The 19,867-nt window shown below is 38.4% G+C and overlaps 2 protein-coding genes across 7 annotated transcripts in view; one reads left to right on the top strand and one right to left on the bottom strand.

Annotated features, from left to right (window-relative positions):
* LOC311044397 (H-2 class II histocompatibility antigen, E-S beta chain-like) overlaps nt 1-18,915 on the top strand; it is a 41,394-nt gene extending 22,479 nt beyond the window's left edge. For 3 of the 6 annotated variants that reach the window (XM_084055940.1, XM_084055939.1, XM_084055938.1), the window contains exons 5-9: nt 14,258-14,474; nt 14,941-15,008; nt 15,554-15,667; nt 16,132-16,191; nt 17,264-17,449. In XM_084055940.1, the coding sequence (XP_083912066.1) occupies nt 14,258-14,474; nt 14,941-15,008; nt 15,554-15,667; nt 16,132-16,172 (440 nt within the window). In that variant the 3' untranslated portion in view covers nt 16,173-16,191; nt 17,264-17,449. The other 3 variants (XM_084055937.1, XR_014600682.1, XM_084055941.1) reach the window with 3 other exon arrangements.
* LOC311043212 (alpha-1-antitrypsin-like protein CM55-ST) overlaps nt 1-19,867 on the bottom strand; it is a gene marked incomplete at its 3' end in the record, with an annotated part of 67,824 nt that overhangs the window by 47,376 nt on the left and 581 nt on the right. The window lies entirely within an intron of this gene.

The following is a 19,867-nucleotide window of genomic DNA, read 5'->3' as shown; positions in this document are numbered from 1 at the left end:
TGTAATCTACTGTAATCTACTGCATTCTAAATAAAGACTATCAAAGTGGGACCCAATGCCTCCCTGCTTGGCAATCAGCATCAAGGGCTAGGTTGAATGTTCAAATATTTGCCAAAAAAATCATGATTTTTCAAAAATATCAGATCAGCTATTTTTGAATAGTGTAAGTATAAAATAATATTTATAGCTCAAATCTAAAATGACACAGATGATGCCATGTCAGAGTCAGTGAAGGACAAGGTGTTTTAATCTACTGTAATAATATAATTCATATAATATTTGTATTCTCAGATTTCTCCATGCCAGAGTCAGTGAAGAACAAGGTGGCCATGGGAGCATCAGGTCTGGTTCTGGGTCTGGTCTTGTTCCTGTCTGGATTCATCTACTTCCAGTGGAAAAAACGAGGTGATTAGCATGTTTAATTAACATGTTTAATTAAAATGTTTAATTAACATGTTTCATTAATTAATATACTACCAGTGGAAGAAATGAGGTCAGATCAACAGAGGATCACATGACACAGAAATAAAAACACACAAACAAACATATAAAGCCACAACCCTAAACTGGTTTATATTGGTTTAGAACCTTAACCGGTTTAGACCAGTTTAGACGACCTAGTTAGAGGTCAAAGTGTGTTCTATGTTGTCACATGTGACCCTGATGTCTGAACCCTAATGTTGTTGTGTTGTTGTGTTATTGTGTTGTGTGTACATTTATGCATGTTATGGAGAAATACACACAATACAGTACATAGGATTTATTTGTGTGTCTGTTTTAACTGTCTCTCTTCTTCTTCTATCAGGTCGTATTCTGGTGCCGACAACCAATGAAGATCTTTAGACTCCTCCCACACACCCAGGTTCACTTCCTCTTTCTTTTTACTAAACGTTTTTAGATATACATTTATACAGTTTTAATGTATAAAAGTGTATACAACTATAAAACATACACAAAAAAACATGCTTGTGTAAGAAGTGAAACAACTATCCTGGTAAACCATCCCGGTCGTGTGAATTCACATTATCATGTGTCTTCTGCTTAATTTATTATAATAATGACGCTAATAATCACATTTAATAATCAAATGATATGTTGTATCAGACAACACTGATGACAATGTGGTGGTGAGATGGGGAGGGGGGGGCGGTCCTCTTGGACTGTGTAGTTTGGACCATTCATCATGAATCAAAACATGTTTTACATGACGCAGGAGTTTAGATCCCATAGCCTGAGAGGATGTTCAGGTGATTCAGTCAGGAAATGAAGTGCCTGTGATTCAATTCAGTGAAGAGACGACACAATGCAGCCAAACTCTGAACCAATCATTTGAACTCAACATTTCAGTGAACTGTACCAAATGATTCAGTACATATAGAAAACACTGATCATTCCATCACTAGCAGGAATCAAAGACAGAACCTTGTGGTCCAAAGGACCTACCAAGGTTCTACCAACTGAGCTGCCCTTCCTACTAAGATACACTATTGACAAAGTATTGGTCAAATTTTGTTTGAATGGACTGAGTTGTTTCTACTTTGATGGTTACTGTAGTTGCAGGGAGGGTGCTGGGAGGTTAGATTTGTTTTGTAGTTTACTAATAACTTGTTCATGATTAGCTATTTATAGCATAGTTTTATGAATAATCATTAAATCATTAACCTCAAACAAACATTTAACAAGTTATAAATAACACATTAATGAATAATGTGGGAATGATTAATTTACTATTATAAAGGAAGGCTATTCTAAAGTGTTATCATGTTCACACAGTTAATACATTCTGATTTTTATTGGTTTATTGTCTTTTCACAGAACACCTGGGTGTGTTTTCAGAGAAGCAGAGAGTCATCGCTGCCCCTAGTGGAGAGAGAAGTAAATACATGTGTGTCCATTCAGCTTTTAAATACTCATAACAGCAGCACAATGATGACATCATCAACCGTTTTCACAAATGTGTCCTTTAAACAATTAAAAATGCTAATTAGCTAGCCAAGGCTTACGAGAATTAGTGTGTGGACTATGTATTTTCCCGGTGTTTCGCCCAGTTCGACGTGGTTTTGAGGTGAGGTTAGGGTTAAAGGGGTGGTGCCATAGTTTTGCACTTTTTCTGTTTTTCATGTGTCAATGAGGTTGATAGAACTTCTATAAGCCACCTGGTGGTGTTTTTATAATGTTTTATGTCTTCTCTGACTATTTTGAGTTTCTACCTGGAGGCTGAAACCTTGAGGGTCAAACGTGCCAATAAAAAAACAGCGCTTTAGTGACATAGTAAATACATACCCTCCCCCTCATTATCATAACACAACAGGTGTGGGCATGAGGAGGCGGAGGGACTAGGACAGGTGGGTGGTGCTAAGGTGGTGGAGGAGGTGCTAAGGTGAAAACCAGGTATACTTAATGAACTGGAGGCGTATCCACATAAAAACATAATTTTAACAATTTCTGTACACTTTTCTGAAAAACATCTTCCTCCTAGTATAACCATAATACCTGATGATCATGTTTTAGGGGGGGGGGGGAAATCACTGAAAATCACGGCACCCCGTCTTTAAGGTTAGGTTTATAAACATTATTATGATATTTCAGTTCTAGACTATATTGAAACATTAAATAAATGATCACACACACAATCAGAGTTCTTCATAACATTAATATTAATATCCATCTGAATGGAAGTCAGTCAGCCATGTTTGGTTTGGTTGTATTATTTTATAATTGACCATAAGTCATTTATTATGTAATCATTTATAATAATGTGTGATAATTAATGTGTTAAGATCATTATGACATCACTGTTTCCCTGGGTGGACCTGAACCCTATTGGCTGGTCCGGGGTTATGGGTGGACCTAGACCTTCTAGGGTGGTCTGGGGTGATGGGTCCACCCAAATTAGACAACGGTGGGCCACCACAGTCTAGTAGTAAATGAATGGGAAACACTGATTTCATGTGTTACGGCCCTGTGTGGCCTCATATTGTGTTTTTTTAACACTCTGAGTGTTCTCAGTGCCCCATTTGGTAATTGGAGGGTGGAGTGGAGATTGGAGGAGTGGCGTGGTGTCTGGAGACACACCTGGGCTTCATCCTCAATCAGCCCAGCCAGCATAAAAGCCTGGGAGAAGCTCTTTTCCAGTCATGTTTACCCTCCGTCACCTCCATGTGCTGAACCCTTTCTGTTAGTTAGTTGGTGTTTACTACTGTAGGTCTGTATAGGCTTTGTGCCATACCTTTTTCTGTTTAGTGCGTAAAGGTAACTATAATACTGTGTGTTTAAAGTACAGACACTTATTAGATAGGAAACTTCACTTCACTATGTTCCAAACCTTCACCTGAGTGTACTAGAGAAGGGAAGCTTGGTAGGGGTGTGCCACCATTTGTTTTGTTCCCCGTTTTGAGCCTGTTTTGTTTAGTTAGGGAGTCTAGACTAGTGGTTCTCAAACTTTTTCATGGCAAGGACCCCCAAAATGATATGTATTTGGCCGCGGACCCCCATCTCGAAATATTTTGTTCCAGGGACCCCCCAGAAGCCACGATTTGTGTTAAAAATGTATATATTCAAAGATTTTCGCTCATTTTCATGTTTTTTCAAAAATAGCAGATCTACAAGCTCGTAGTGCGGCACCGAGTGCCGCGCTATGAGCTTGTAGGTCTGCTATTTTTGAATAGCCAAAGTATAAAAGGTTGAAGTGATTTAAAATGATTGTGATGCTATATTAACACATTTTGCTGGGGACCCCCTGGAACCCCTCCAAGGACCCCTGGGGGTCCCCGGACCCCACTTTGAGAACCGACGGCCTAGACTTTAACTCTTGTTTTGGTGTAGTTTAGGTTTTCTTTTCACGTAGGGTTGGAGTATTTTGGCTTTGGCCACCCTGACGTTTTGTGCTTTCTCTAATCTGTTTAATAATCCATTGTAGATTTAAGTTTGATCCTATTAATAAATTGTAAACTTTTCCCGTTCCTCTGGTTTGTGATATCTTTTTTAGATATGTTACCCCTTTATAGCCTCTAGACCATATAAGGTCATAACAGTACTGTTCATTTATATCTTATATGTCAAGTAGGGGTCGGTCTCTGTCTGTCTGTCTGTCTGTCTGTCTGTCTGTTTCCCTCTCTATCTGTCTGTCTCTCTCTCTGTCTGTCTCTCTATCTGTACATCTGTTTCCTGTACATTGTCAATGTCTTTCTCAGGTTTTTATCAGTTACTGTGCTTAGGTAGTCTGCCACAGTACAGCGTCTGTTTAGGGCCAAATATGTTTCTACTTTGTGTTGTGATTGTGTAAGTTCATTCCAATAGTGATGTATTTATCTTTTTCTTTAGTTATAATGTGGTTAGGTCTAATCTGTAGTTATAATGTGGTTAGGTCTAATCTTTAGTTATAATGTGGTTAGGTCTAATCTTTAGTTATAATGTGGTTAGGTCTAATCTTTAGTTATAATGTGGTTAGGTCTAATCTTTAGTTATAGTGTGGTTAGGTCTAATCTTTAGTTATAATGTGGTTAGGTCTAATCTTTAGTTATAATGTGGTTAGGTCTAATCTTTAGTTATAATGTGGTTAGGTCTAATCTTTAGTTATAGTGTGGTTAGGTCTAATCTTTAGTTATAATGTGGTTAGGTCTAATCTTTAGTTAGAATGTGGTTAGGTAGATAGAAATGTTTGCTTTAAAACAATATATATTCAAAGATTTGCACACATTTTCATAATTTTTCAAAAATAGCAGATCTACAAGCTCGTAGGTGCCACGCTACGAGCTTGTATATCTGCTATTTTTGAATAGCCAAATTGTAAAATAATGCTTTTTATTTAGTTCAGTCTGCTCAGGCTCACTGCACTCTCATGCTGTACTGTCTAACTACAGCTAATCTTGTGTGGCCAGACTGTTGCCTCCCACAACTTTCAAATGTTTCCGGTCATACAGTATGGGACTCAGAAGCTCTGATCATGATTAGAATATAAACCGGATGTGGAGCCTCCTCTCCACTTCCGTTTCGTCTTTACAGTCGCGCAAATTTATCCGAATATAAATACAAATCATCTAAGTATATTTAGCTTGCTGCTTAGCAGAAATGGAAATAAAAAAATAGCATGTAAATATATTTTTAAATATATCTCGTGAACGGAAGTGCCAGTTTCCTCTCTCGGATTTGGGGAGGTGTGGTTCCAGACTCTATATAGCATTCAGAGATTGTGGAATAGTTGTCTGGCTACGCGAGACTAAACTACAGCAGACTAGCCTGGTTCCAGACCATAGACCCCGTCCACTCTCTGAGTGAACTGCAGCTTCAGTATGATCATCAGGCTAACAGCAGACAGTTACTTTTAATAATAATAATAATAACGTGCATTTTACAAAGAGTGTGTCCTGCTACACAAACCATCATGTTGACATTTTGACCCTACGATCTCCAGACGTGGTGTTATAGGGAGCTAAATGAGTGACCAAGTACTGTGGCATGGTATTACTGGACCCCCAAAATGCATAAATCTACAATAAATTTAATCAAGGTCAGATCAGTGAATTGCTAAATTCAGGTAGGATATGTATATCCCCACAGTTCGTTGAACACAGTGCTGGACCCAAAAATAATCAAGTGAAAAAGAAGGTAATGTTGGCACTAAATACAGCTCTCATGTCTTTTTATTTAACCAACAATCAGAACAACTTTTCACCCGTGTAGGGCTTCATCAGGTTGATGAACGTGATGAAGCCCACATTTATGTATTTATATGTAACAGTTGTGAACCCCCAATGCTTTTACAATGAATTCAAATACAATACATTAATGATAAAAACCAGTACCACCGACCTGAGTGTTATTGTACTTCTCCCCATGATACCACGTACATTAACCCATTCAATACAGGAACGCATCTGTGTCATTTTACATTTCTTTGGCTATTAAAAAATAGCAGATATACAAGCTCATAGCGCGGCACCGGGTGCCGCGCTATGAGCTTGTAGATCTGCTGTTTTTGAAAAATCTAGAAAATTTGTGCAAATCTTTGAATATATATATATATATTTTTAAAGCAAACCTTTGTAACGCAAACTTTGCTTCTGGGGGTCCCTAGAGTATGTTGCTATATCAGTGGTGCTCAAACCTTTTCCATGTGAAGGACCCCCAAAATAATCCTATTTGAACTCGGGACCCCCCAAAATAATCATATTTGAACTGGGGACCCCCCAAAATAATCATATTTGAACTGGGGACCCCCTAAAAATAATCACATTTGAACTCAGGACCCCCCCACCCTGAAAAAGAAGAATTGTAGGAGTTGAGGCGTTACATTTAGTTTGACTCAGTTCACACAAATAAATAGATCTACATGCTCTAAAAGAGCTTGTAGATCGGCTATTTTCAAAAATGTTGCTCTTTCTTATATTAATTGACAATTTGGCCAATGTTTGCCCAGTTTTTAGTATAGTTTGTTGATTACTTATGAAGCAGCAGCTATATACTGTTCATGATATGTGCAATAATCCAGACTGTCGTCTTTCTGGAAACAGATGATGTAACATCGTATCTTTAATCTGATTGGCTGATCATTCTAAACTACAGAACGAGTCCTCCTTCATTCTCTTTCAGACTCCAGAACTTCTCTTTCAGTAAACATCTGTTTATTCTGATCTGTTTATTCTCATCTGTTTATTCTGATCTGTTTATTCTCATCTGTTTATTCTCATCTATTAAATTCAGTTCAGTTTTGATGAAGATTACAGCCACCCTCCTCATCCTCTCCTCTGTACTTCATGTCAAAGCGATCCCAGGAAGTAAGTACATTATATTTATGTTATTGTATAATATATACATTTATATCTACTGTTATTATATAAAAACAAATATGAACAATGCACAATACAAACAAATGACGCACGCACACACACAAACACACACACACACACACACACACACACACACACACACACACACACACACACACACACACACACACACACACACACACACACACACACACACACACACACACACACACACACACACACACACACACACACACACACACATTAATCACAGGTTAAGGATGTTATCGCAGATTTGTTAAGCAATGCTTAAAATGAAGTGGTGTGACACAACTCTAATTAAAATAAATCCTAGATCAACAAGTCCTTGATTAGTCCTAAACTAAGCTTTATTTGACCCTTGTTGGTGCTCATTTCACTGTGAAATGGAATAGATCAGACTCAAAGTGTCCTTATTGTCATGATATGTTTACATTGTGAAAGCAAGTCAAATTGAACAACACATAAATTAATAAATACATGTACAGTTAGTCTGTCAGGTTGATCACATCAACATGTCTCTCTCTCTAGTAACTGATGATGTTTAGTAAAATAATAATCCTGATTGGTTGTTGAGTGAATCAGGAAGTGAAATACAAGTTTGGGGAGCTTCAACCACACACACACACACACACACACACACACACACACACACACACACACACACACACACACACACACACACACACACACACACACACACACACACACACACACACACACACACACACACACACACTCACACACACACACACACACACACACACACACACACACACACACGAACAGCATTTTACCAGCGACGCTGAACACACACACACACACACACACACACACACACACACACACACACACACACACACACACACACACACACACACACACACACACACACACACACGTGATTATAGCTGTCAGTAGGGGGGGCAAAGATTTTTTCGGAGGGGGGAGACAAAAGCTATGGAACTCTGACTGGTATTATTTTACACTATGGAATTGGAAATAATAAACCATATTCACATGGCGGCCATTTTTGCATTTTGCATTGAAGAAACGGGGTGGCATTTCATTAACTTAATAGCAAAATGGCCGCCGTGTGAATATGGTCTTCAGAGACCACACCCCCTTGTCACCCTGCATAATAATACATATATGCAGAGTAGACCAGTGGAGTGCTCCAGCATTTTATTTGGGTTTTCTCTTCTGAAGTGACCAGATATTTTACTTTTTGCATAAGGTACAGTATGTACACAAGGTTAGACATAAGGTGCATAAGGTACAGTATGTACACAAGGTTAGACATAAGGTGCATAAGGTACAGTTTGTACATGAGGAGACATAAGGTGTATAAGCAGCAGCTATATACAGTAGGCTACCACTGTTGGATTATGTGCAATAATCACCGCTGTCGTCTTCCAGAAACAGATGATGTAACATCATATCTTTAATCTGATTGGCTGATTCTTCTGAACTAAAGAAGGAGTCCTCCTTCATTCTCTTTCAGACTCCAGAACTTCTTTTTCAGTAAACATCTGTTTATTCTGATCTGTTTATTCTGATCTGTTTATTCTGATCTGTTTATTCTCATTTATTAAATTCAGTTCAGTTTTGATCAGTGATGATGAAGATTACAGCCACCCTCCTCATCCTCTCCTCTGTACTTCAGGTCAAAGCGATCCCAGGAAGTAAGTACATTATATTTATGTTATTATATAATATATACATTTATATACTGTAATTATACACAACCAAATCTGAACAATGCACAATATAAACAAGTGACATGCACACACGTGCGCATGCACACACACACACACACACACACACACACACACGCACTCACGCACACACATACGCACGCACGCACGCACGCACGCACGCACGCACGCACGCACGCACGCACGCACGCACGCACGCACGCACGCACGCACGCACACACACACACACACACACACACACACACACACACACACACACACACACACACACACACACACACACACACACACACACACACACACACACACACACACACACACACACACACTACCCCCTACACTACACACTACACCCTTTTACTACCTGTATATACAGTATTGAATCTTGAATGTTGGTCCAGATACATAAACATTAAAACAGATGTTAGGAACTGTTGTTGTGACATCATGAAATATGGAGAATATACTATAATACATCATGAAAATGAGGGTTTTGTGCAGAGAGAGGAGGAGGGGCCTATTATAGAACCCTGGGGATTCCAGAAACCTCACATCTCCATATTTCATCATACAAGAGTGTTGCACATATGGTTGTACATTTTATACCTCTTTGCTACTGCTGCTATGTAAAATGTACTATTTTAACTGTTAAAGAAATGTTACACCGTGTGGGGTTTATTTTACTTATTTATTATTGTAAAGAATAATTTATTATTTATTGGTAAAGAAATGTACTAGAAAAGTACCAAAAGTAGAAGTAGTCATTATGCAGAATGTGATGTTTCACAAGTTATCGTCTAACTCTAAAATGTATAAAAAATCATTTGATAATAGCAGATCACAAAGTTCACAATGCGTCGCTATGCGACGCATTGTGAACTTCTAGATCTGCTATTTTCAAATGGCCAAAATATATATAGGGCTGAAGTGGGTAATGTATGTTTTGTAATAATAATGAGCAAAATCTACAAAGTAACTAGTAACTAAAGTTGTCAAATAATAGTAGCCTAATGGAGTAAAAGTACAATGTTTGTCTCTGAGGTGTAGTGGAGTAAAAATACTGAAAATTTGAAATACTCAAGTAAAGTAAAAAAAATACCTCAAAATTGTACTTGAGTAAATGTACTTAGTTACCGCTATGCCGGGTGGTCGCTCGGCGCTGCGCACGGTAAACGCTGATCAAGGACGACACGGAGACGTCGGGTCCTGACGAGCGGACGCTGCGGTGGGCGGGGCGTGGAGACGTCACACTAGAAATCTGACATGATTTGATACCTGGTTGTTGTGATCATCATGAAATATATTTTTCCGTATGAATTACTTTCATAATAAAAAATAAATAAATAAATACATAAAAACATTTGAATCTGTTTCAGTGTGAATAAAACATTTGACAGGAAGCTACTTTTAATATCCAACCTTTCACTTCATATAAGAACCAAACATGATTGTTTAACATGATGATTATGTGTTATTGTCACAGTGAAGAAGTTTGTTGTTGAATTTAATGTCATCTTTGTTTTATTTCCAGTGTTCCATGAGGAGATTAAAGTCATTGGCTGTTCAGACAGAGTTAAAGACCCATATAAAGAGGTCATGTTTGCACTGGATGGTGAAGTGATGATGTACGCAGACTTCAACAAAGGGAAGGTGGTGGAGCCTCAGCCTCCGTTTGTAGATCATATCAACTGGCCAGGAGCTTATGATTGGGCTTGGGGTGATCAGGTGTTCTGCAAAGCCAACCTGGACAACACTCGCACTGCCGAGAAGAAACCACCAGTGAAAGGTACATGAATACTATTAACACAATAGTTATTAACTAAAACGGTTGAATACACACACACACACACACACACACACACACACACACACACACACACACACACACACACACACACACACACACACACACACACACACACACACACACACACACACACACACACACACACACACACTAATGTATTTATTTAGATTTTCAATTAAAAGACATGAATCATTTCAAAATCCAAGATAATATGATTAACAGTTACCATAAAAATAAAACATATACATAACATATAAATTAGGGCTGGGAGTCGATTAATCGCATTTTAATCATAACAATATTTTACCTGAGAACAGTGAGAAGCAATTTTTTCAAATGGATTTTGGTATACGTCTTTAAGTACATGTACTCAAGTACTGTACTTAAGTACAATTTTGAGGGATTTGTAGGCCTACTTTACTCGAGTATTTCCAATTTCTAATACTTTTAATTCTACTCCACTACATCTCAGAGGCAAATATAGTACTTTTACTCCCCTACAATTATTTGAAAACTTTAGTTACTAGTTACTTTGTAGATTTTGATTATTATTACAGAACATACAGTAACCACTTCAGCCCTATATCATCCAATTGAAAATAGCCGATAAGCGTGATATATGTGAGCTTGTAGATCTGCTATTTTCAAAAGATGTGTATACATTTGGAAACTTGAAATGGGACATTTTGTAAAATGAGTACATTTGGTGGAATTTTGATGCAAATACTTTTATACTTTTACTCAAGTATTTTGAATTACGGACTTTTAATTGTAACAGAGTATTTCTACATTGCAGTATTGATACTTTTACTTAAGTAAAATTTTTGAGTACTTTTTCCACCACTGAAGGCTGGAGTATTGTTACTGTTGTTTTATGGTCGTTTATTTATCAATTAATAAAAAGAAATGCGCGCATGTGACCCACACGTCATCGTGCACCCCCCTACTTAACTGTAGCTCAATCTCATTGTATTTAAGATATTCAATATACATTCAAAACATTTTAATGCCAGATTTCACATCCTGAACCTATTTTAGACTTTATGTAATGACATAATTGGCCCATGGGGGGCAGTTAGCCTAGTGTTGATATTATACATTATGATAATAAAACTGAACATTAATGACATTTTTAATTGTCTTTTTCCAGATGGATATGTGTACTATGTGGCTTTCCGCTGTGTGTTTAACTCCAGTGAGCTGAAGGACATACAGTACATACAGTCATATAATTTCGATGGTGATGAGTTCATCAGGTGGGACAGTAGAGTAGATCAGTGGGTTGGATACACTGAGTTTGGTGTGAAGAACGCAGAGCGCTGGAATAAAGATCCTGGAACACTGGCTAGGGTCAGAGCAGACCGAGAGGCACGCTGCAAACACAACACTGAGAACTACTACTCCAATGTTCTGAACAAGAGAGGTGAGCTGATCTCAGAGCAGCACTCAACACTCATCACCTCATAAACTATAACATGAAATCACATGATTCTATTCAGAGATGATTAATGGTGTTAATATATTGATCATATAATAATTATTACATATTTCTTTATCTGCTGAGAAACTTTTCAGATCCTCTTGATCTATACTGTATCCTAACAGGCTGTCACACAGTGGAAATAGCAGATCTAATATTAATAAAAACAGACCAATTATTTGTTTACCAACATTGAGACTAGAAGCACAGGTGATTGTTTCACAAAATCAATTCTCAACCTGTTGTTTTGGGGTGCAGCTGGTTTCAGCACACCCCAACCCCCTCTGTGTGTTGGCTGGTGAGGCGCGTCCTATAGTGAGACCTGACAGAATGGGTTTCATTGAGCGCATACTGGTTCTTATCAGTGTGACATTGTCTGTTAAGGGGTCTATACATCAGACTTATATAGCGCTTTGCTTAGAACCCAAAGTCTCTTTATAAAACAAATTAAAAAAAAATAAAACAATAAGTTAAGACTAAGAGGAAGAAAGAGATGGTTGGTTTGGGTTAGGCATAACCTAACTCTACAAGCTCACAACATGTGGTGTCACCATCTACACCGAGTATAAATTAAACATTTAGATCTATTTCTGAGTGTTTTCACCTACATATAATGACCTTCCTAAAACAGAGACACCAGGATTAATGTTTTTAAATTATCTCTAAAAAGAACCATGCAGGCTAAAACACACCTCTATACACTTCATTTCACCTCCTGATTTTATATTTTAATTATTGTCTTTACTGGTTTGTTTTGTATGTTTTTAATCACAACATTTTTCAGGATTATGGTATTGTTTTGTTTGTTTCTACTCTTGTTCATTTGAGCTATTTTAATTAAATGATATTGCTTGGTTTATTGTTGTTTATGTAAAGCACTGTGTAACTGTGCATATCATAATGTCATGTCATTATGTTTAAATTAGGGATGTCCGATATTATCGGCCTCCCGATATTATCGGCCGATATTAGCATAAAAATTGATATCGGGAAAATATCGGTATCGGTTTTTGAAAAAAAAAAAAGATTTTTTTTTTTTTTTGCTTTATAAATAAGTTACAGGAGTTCTTACTGTATATGGTGTGTGTGATATGAAATTTGAGCTTACCCTAATCACAATAATCCCCGCATATATCGGTATCGGTTGATATCGGTATCGGTAATTAAGAGTTGGACAATATCGGTATATCGGTTATCGGTAAAAAAGCCAATATCGGACAACCCTAGTTTAAATGACGTTACTATGCATTCTACGTTGTAGAAAACTGTAGACTATTGTGAATCTACAGTACTCTGATGCCATCTGGTGGCCAAACACTGACATTTACAGTTACAATTTACAATGTAGGCATTTATCAGAAGCTCTTAATCCAGAGTGATTTACAGTAAGCAAGGAAAACACAAGGTAATACATCAAATGCATAGAAATAGTAATCTAGGATCATAGGTAAACCAAGAACCTATCTTCAGTCTAAACCATTGGTTCTCAAAGTGTGGTACGGGGACCCCCAGGGGTCCTTGGGGGGATTCCAGGGGGTCCGCAGCAAAATGTGTTAATATAGCATCACAATAATTTTAACCACTTTAACCTTCTATACTTTGGGCTATTCAAAAATAGCATATATACAAGCTCATAGCGCGGCACCGAGTGCCGCGCTATGAGCTTGTAGATCTGCTATTTTTGACAAATCGTGAACACTTTGAATATATATTTTTCATTTCATTATTCAACATTTGTAAGTCAAATATTTGCTTCTGGGGGGTCCCTGGAACAAAATATTTTGCGATGGGGGTCCACGGCCAAATACATATCATTTTGGGGGTCCTTGACATGAAAAAGTTTGAGAACCACTGGTCTAAACAGTATAATATCAAACAAATAAATAATATGTACATTAAAACTATCCAAACTATAGGATGCCAGGTCTACAATGAACCTGCCATCTGTCTACATAACATGATATCTAAATTACATTTTAGCCTTTGCATAAGACTGCAAGGTCATCAAGGCTAGGTCTAGTGCTACAGTCTGAGGTGGAGTCTGAAGAGGAGAGTCTTCAGATTATGGTGGAAGATTTGGAGTGAGTCTGCAGTTCTGACTGCAATGGGGAGTTTGTTCCACAGTTTGGGAACCAGAAGGGAGAAGAGTCTGGGACGTGTGGAGGATGAGGGGTTGTAGGGTTGGATCAGGTTTGAAGATATGGGGGTGTCATACGTTTGGTTGCTTTGTAGGCCAACATCAGTGTTTTGTACTCTGTGAGGGCAGCAACCGGGAGCCAATGGAGGGAGAGGAGAACGGGGGAGGGACGTGAACATTTTGGCTGGTTGAAGACCAAGTGTGTTGCAGCTTTCTGGATCATTTGGATCTTATTTGGATGATATACGATTATTAGTGATAATGACATTTTCTTATGACGGTTATATAATAATAATCTTATTTATCCAGTGGAGCCCAAAGTGAGACTGAAGTCAGAGACTCCCCCTCGTCGTGGTGAACACACTCACATGCTGAGGTGCAGCAGCTACGACTTCTATCCTCAAGTGATCCTGGTGACCTGGTGGATAGGTCAAGAACCTTTGACCTCTGGTCTCTCCTCTACCAACGAGCTGTCTGATGGAAACTGGTACTACCAGTACCACTCCTACCTGGAGTACACACCCAGGTACACACCTAATAGACACCTATACATACAGTATATTTTCTTTAAATAAAACAAGTGTTACTCGCTTGCTGAAAATGGCCCATTAATTGGTAGGCTAATATTAAGTCACATGCACGCACACGCACGCGCACACACACACACACACACACACACACACACACACACACACACACACACACACACACACACACACACACACACACACACACACACACACACACACACACACACACACACACACACACACACACACACACACACACACACACACACACACAATGCAATGTCTTCCACTGCCACATTGTTGTTGCTTCACACACTGTGTGTGTGTGTGTGTGTGTGTGTGTGTGTGTGTGTGTGTGTGTGTGTGTGTGTGTGTGTGTGTGTGTGTGTGTGTGTGTGTGTGTGTGTGTGTGTGTGTGTGTGTGTGTGTGTGTGTGTGTGTGTGTGTGTGTGTGTGTTACAGATCAGGAGAGAAGATCACATGCATGGTGGAACATCCCAGCCTGACCGCGCCTATCAAGATGGACTGGGGTCAGTTACTGTATTCGACTGTACTCTACTTTATTCTACTCAAAATCGATACAAATACATTAAAACATCCTAAAAAAGTAACCATTCTAATAAGAAGGTCATGGTATCTTGTCTAGATGAGGTACATCATCTTTGTTTACTAATGGCTGCAGGTACAAAGACATTAAAAAAAGTTATTTACTTATATAAACGCTGCATTGATATCAATGGTAATGGTCTAGTGGTTAGACTTAGAGTGTCTGCCCAAGATTGAGAGGTTGGAGTTCAATCCCCGGCCGGGTCATCCTAAAGACTATCAAAGTGGGACCCAATGCCTCCCTGCTTGGCACTCAGCATCAAGGGTTGGGTTGGAAAATCTTAATTTTTCAAAAATATCAGATCTGCTATTTTTGAATAGTCTAAGTATAAAATAATAGTTATAGCTCAAATCTAAAATGACACAGATGATTTCATGTCAGAGTCAGTGAAGAACAAGGTGTTTTAATATACTGTAATAATATAATTAATATAATATAATATAATTAATATAATATTTGTATTGTCAGATGACTCCATGTCAGAGTCAGTGAAGAACAAGGTGGCCATGGGAGCATCAGGTCTGGTTCTGGGTCTGGTCTTGTTCCTGTCTGGATTCATCTACTTCCAGTGGAAGAAACGAGGTGATTAGCATGTTTAATTAACATGTTTCATTAACATGTTTCATTAATTATTATACTACCAGTGGAAGAAACGAGGTGATTAGCATGTTTAATTAACATGTTTCATTAACATGTTTCATTAATTAATATAGCCTACTGCCAGTGGAAGAAATTAGGTCAGATCAATAGAGGATCACATGACACAGAAATGCAAACAAACAAACAATCGTAAAGTCACAACCTAAACTGGTTTATATTGGTTTGGAACCTTAACCGGTTTAGGCCAGTTTAGACGACCTAGTTAGACTTCAAAGTGTGTTCTATGTTGTCACATGTGACCCTGATGACTGAACCCTAATGTTGCTGTGTTGTTGTGTTATTGTGTTGTGTGTGCATTTATGCATTTTATGGAGATATACAAACAAGACAGTACATAGGATGTATGTGTGTGTCTGTTTTAACTGTCTCTCTTCTTCTTCTATCAGGTCGTATTCTGGTGCCGACAACCAATGATGAGAATCTTTAGACTCCTCCCACACACCCAGGTTCACTTACTCTTTCTTTTTACTAAACTTTTTTACATATACATTCATACAGTTTTAATGTATAAAAGTGTATAAAACTAGAAAACATACACAAAACAACGTGCTTGTGTAAGAAGTGAAACAACTAGCCTTATCACGTGTTTTCTGCTTAATTTCTTAATGAATCTAATAATCACATTTAATAATCAAATTATTTGTTGTATCAGACAACACTGATGACAATGTGGTCAGATGGGGGGGGTCCTCTTGGTGAACTATGTAGTTTGGACCATTCATCATCAATCAAATATAAACATGTTTTACATGATGCAGGAGTTTAGATCCCATAGCCTGAGAGGACGTTCAGGTGATTCAGTCCGGAAGTGAAGAGACGTCACACTGGGTGCATCCACATGTTCGTCAAGTTGTCGTACGGAAGTCGGAAGTCCCATCCACTCCCATGTTAAGTTTTAAACCGTTCCGTTTTTTTTTAACGTTGGAGTGGATGGGACTTCCGACTTCCGTACGACAACTCGACGTACACGTTTCGATGCACCCAATGCAGCCACACTCTGAACCAATCATTTGAACACAACATTTAAGTGAACTGTACCCAATGATTCAGTACATTGAACACAACATTTAAGTGAACTGTACCCAATGATTCAGTTCATTGAACACAACCTTTAAGTGAACTGTACCCAATGATTCAGTACATTGAACACAACATTTAAGTGAACTGTACCCAATGATTCAGTTCATTGAACACAACCTTTAAGTGAACTGAACCCAATGATTCAGTTCATTGAACACAACATTTAAGTGAACTGAACCCAATGATTCAGTTCATTGAACACAACATTTAAGTGAACTGAACCCAATGATTCAGTTCATTGAACACAACATTTAAGTGAACTGAACCCAATGATTCAGTACATTGAACTAAACATTTCAGTGAACTGTACCAATGATTCAGTGACTAATAATTTGGGAATGATTAATTACATTTTATAAGGGAAGGTTATTCTAAAGTGTTAATATGTTCACACAGTTAATACATTCTGATTCTTATTGGTTTATTGTCTTTTCACAGAACACCTGGGTGTGTTTTCAGAGAAGCAGCAGTCATCGCTGCCCCTGGTGGAGAGAGGAGTAAATACATGTGTGTCCATTCAGCGTTTAAATACTAAGAACAGCAGTAAAATGATGACATCATCAACCTTTTTCACAAATGTGTCCTTTACACAATTAAAAATGCTAATTAGCTAGCTGACATGGTTTTGAGGTTAGGGTTAAGGTTAGGTTTATAAACATAGTTTCTGTGAGGTTAAAGGTCAGGGTTTAGGGTTAAAACAGTTCAGTTCTACACTATATTGAAACATTAAATAAATGATCACACACACAATCAGAGTTCTTCATAACATTAATATTAATATCCATCTGAATGGAAGTCAGTTTGGTTTGGTTTGGTTTGGTTTTATTATTTTATAATTGACCATAAGTCATTTGTTATGTAATCATTTATAATGTGTGATAATGAATGTGTTAAGATCATTATGACATCACTGTTTCCCTGTGATGGGTGGACCTGGACCCTCTATTCTAGGGTGGTCCGGGGTTATGGGTGCACCTAGACCTTCTAGGGTGATCTGGGGTGATGGGTCCACCCAAATTAGACTACGGTGGGCCACCACAGTCTATGAAATTAAAGGGAAACACTGATGTCATGAGTTAGGGCCCTGTGTGGCCTCATATTGTGTGTTTTAACCCTCTGAGTGTTCTCAGTGCCCCATTTGGTAATTGGAGGGTGGAGTGGAGATTGGAGGAGTGGCGTGGTGTCTGGAGACACACCTGGGCTTCATCCTCAATCAGCCCAGCCAGCATAAAAGCCTGCGAGAAGCTCCTCTTCAGTCCTTTAACCCTCCTTCACCTCCATGAGCTGAACCCTTTCTGTTAGTTACTTGGTGTTTACTATTGTAGGTCTATATAGGCTGTGTGTCATACCTTTTTCTGTTTAGTACGTAAAGGTAACTTTAATACTGTGTGTTTAAAGTACAGACACTTATTAGATAGGAAACTTCACTTCACTATGTTCCAAACCTTCACCTGAGTGTACTAGAGAAGGGAAGCTTGGTAGGGGTGTGCCGCCATTTGTTTTGTTCCCCGTTTTGAGCCCGTTTTGTTTAGTTAGGGAGCCTAGACTAGTGGTTCTCAAACTTTTTCATGGCAAGGACCCCCAAAATGATATGTATTTGACCGCGGACCCCCATCTTGAAATATTTTGTTCCAGGGACCCCCCAGAAGCCAAGATTTGTGTTAAAAATGTTCGCTTTAAAAATATATATATTCAAAGATTTTCACTCATTTTCATGTTTTTTCAAAAATAGCAGATCTACAAGCTCATAGCGCGGCACCGAGTGCTGCGCTATGAGCTTGTAGATCTGCTATTTTTGAATGGCCAAAGTATAAAAGGTTGAAGTGATTAAAATTATTGTGATGCTATATTAACACATTTTGCTGGGGACCCCCTGGAACCCCTCCAAGGACCCCTGGGGGTCCCCGGACCCCACTTTGAGAACCGACGGCCTAGACTGTAACTCTTGTTTTGGTGTAGTTTAGGTTTTCTTTTCAGGTAGGGTTGTAGTATTTTGGCTTTGGCCACCCTGAAGTTTTGTGCTTTTTCTAATCTGTTTAATACTCCATTGTAGATTTAAATTATATCCTATTAATAAATTGTAAACTTTTTCCGTTCCTCTGGTTTGTGATATTTTTGGGGCGGTGTAACCGCCCCCTATAAATGAGGTTTGGACACTGACCAATCCTGCACCGTGATTGGCCAATAGCCTACAACGCAGTCTACAACCCTAACCCTTCCACAGTCAATGCAAATCTATATTTTTGCAAAGTCAGCCAATCACATTACAGCTAGTGTCATCACCACTAGCTGTAATGTGATTGGCTGACTTTGCAAATTCAGGACTGTGATTGACTAGCGAAACACATGACACATGTGAGCCCTATGAATAGCATAGCAGTATGGACTTTTTTTAAGTGAGTCATGTTGTGATGACCACACACCGCCCACTTCACACTGGGTGTGATTTTTTTAAATGACACAGATGCGTTCCTGATTTTTACCTCTTTATAGCCTCTAGACCATATAAGGTCGTAACACTACTGTTCATTCATATCTTATGTCAAGTAGGGGTCTGTCTGTCTCCCTCTCTGTCTGTCTGTCTGTCTGTCTGTCTGTCTGTCTCCCTCTCAAGTTTTCTGTCTCTATCTGTACATCTGTTTCCTGTACATTGTCAATGTCTTTCTCAGGTTTTTATCAGTTACTGTGCTTAGGTAGTCTGCCACAGTACAGCGTCTGTTTAGGGCCAAATATGTGTCTACTTTGTGTTGTGATTGTGTAAGTTAATTCCAATATAGTGATGTATTTATCTTTTTCTTTAGTTGTGGTTAGGTCTAATCTTTAGTTATAATGTGGTTAGGTCTAATCTTTAGTTATAATGTGATTAGGTCTAATCTTTAGTTATAATGTGATTAGGTCTAATCTTTAGTTATCATGTGGTTAGGTCTAATCTTTAGTTAGAATGTGGTTAGGTCTAATCTTTAGTTATAATGTGGTTAGGTCTAATCTTTAGTTATAATGTGGTTAGGTAGAAATGTTCGCTTTAAAACACATATATTCAAA

This window comes from Gymnoscopelus microlampas (assembly GCF_963454915.1).
Source record: "Gymnoscopelus microlampas genome assembly, chromosome: 4".
NCBI lineage: Eukaryota > Metazoa > Chordata > Actinopteri > Myctophiformes > Myctophidae > Gymnoscopelus > Gymnoscopelus microlampas.
This window is presented reverse-complemented; position numbering and strand designations above follow the sequence as displayed.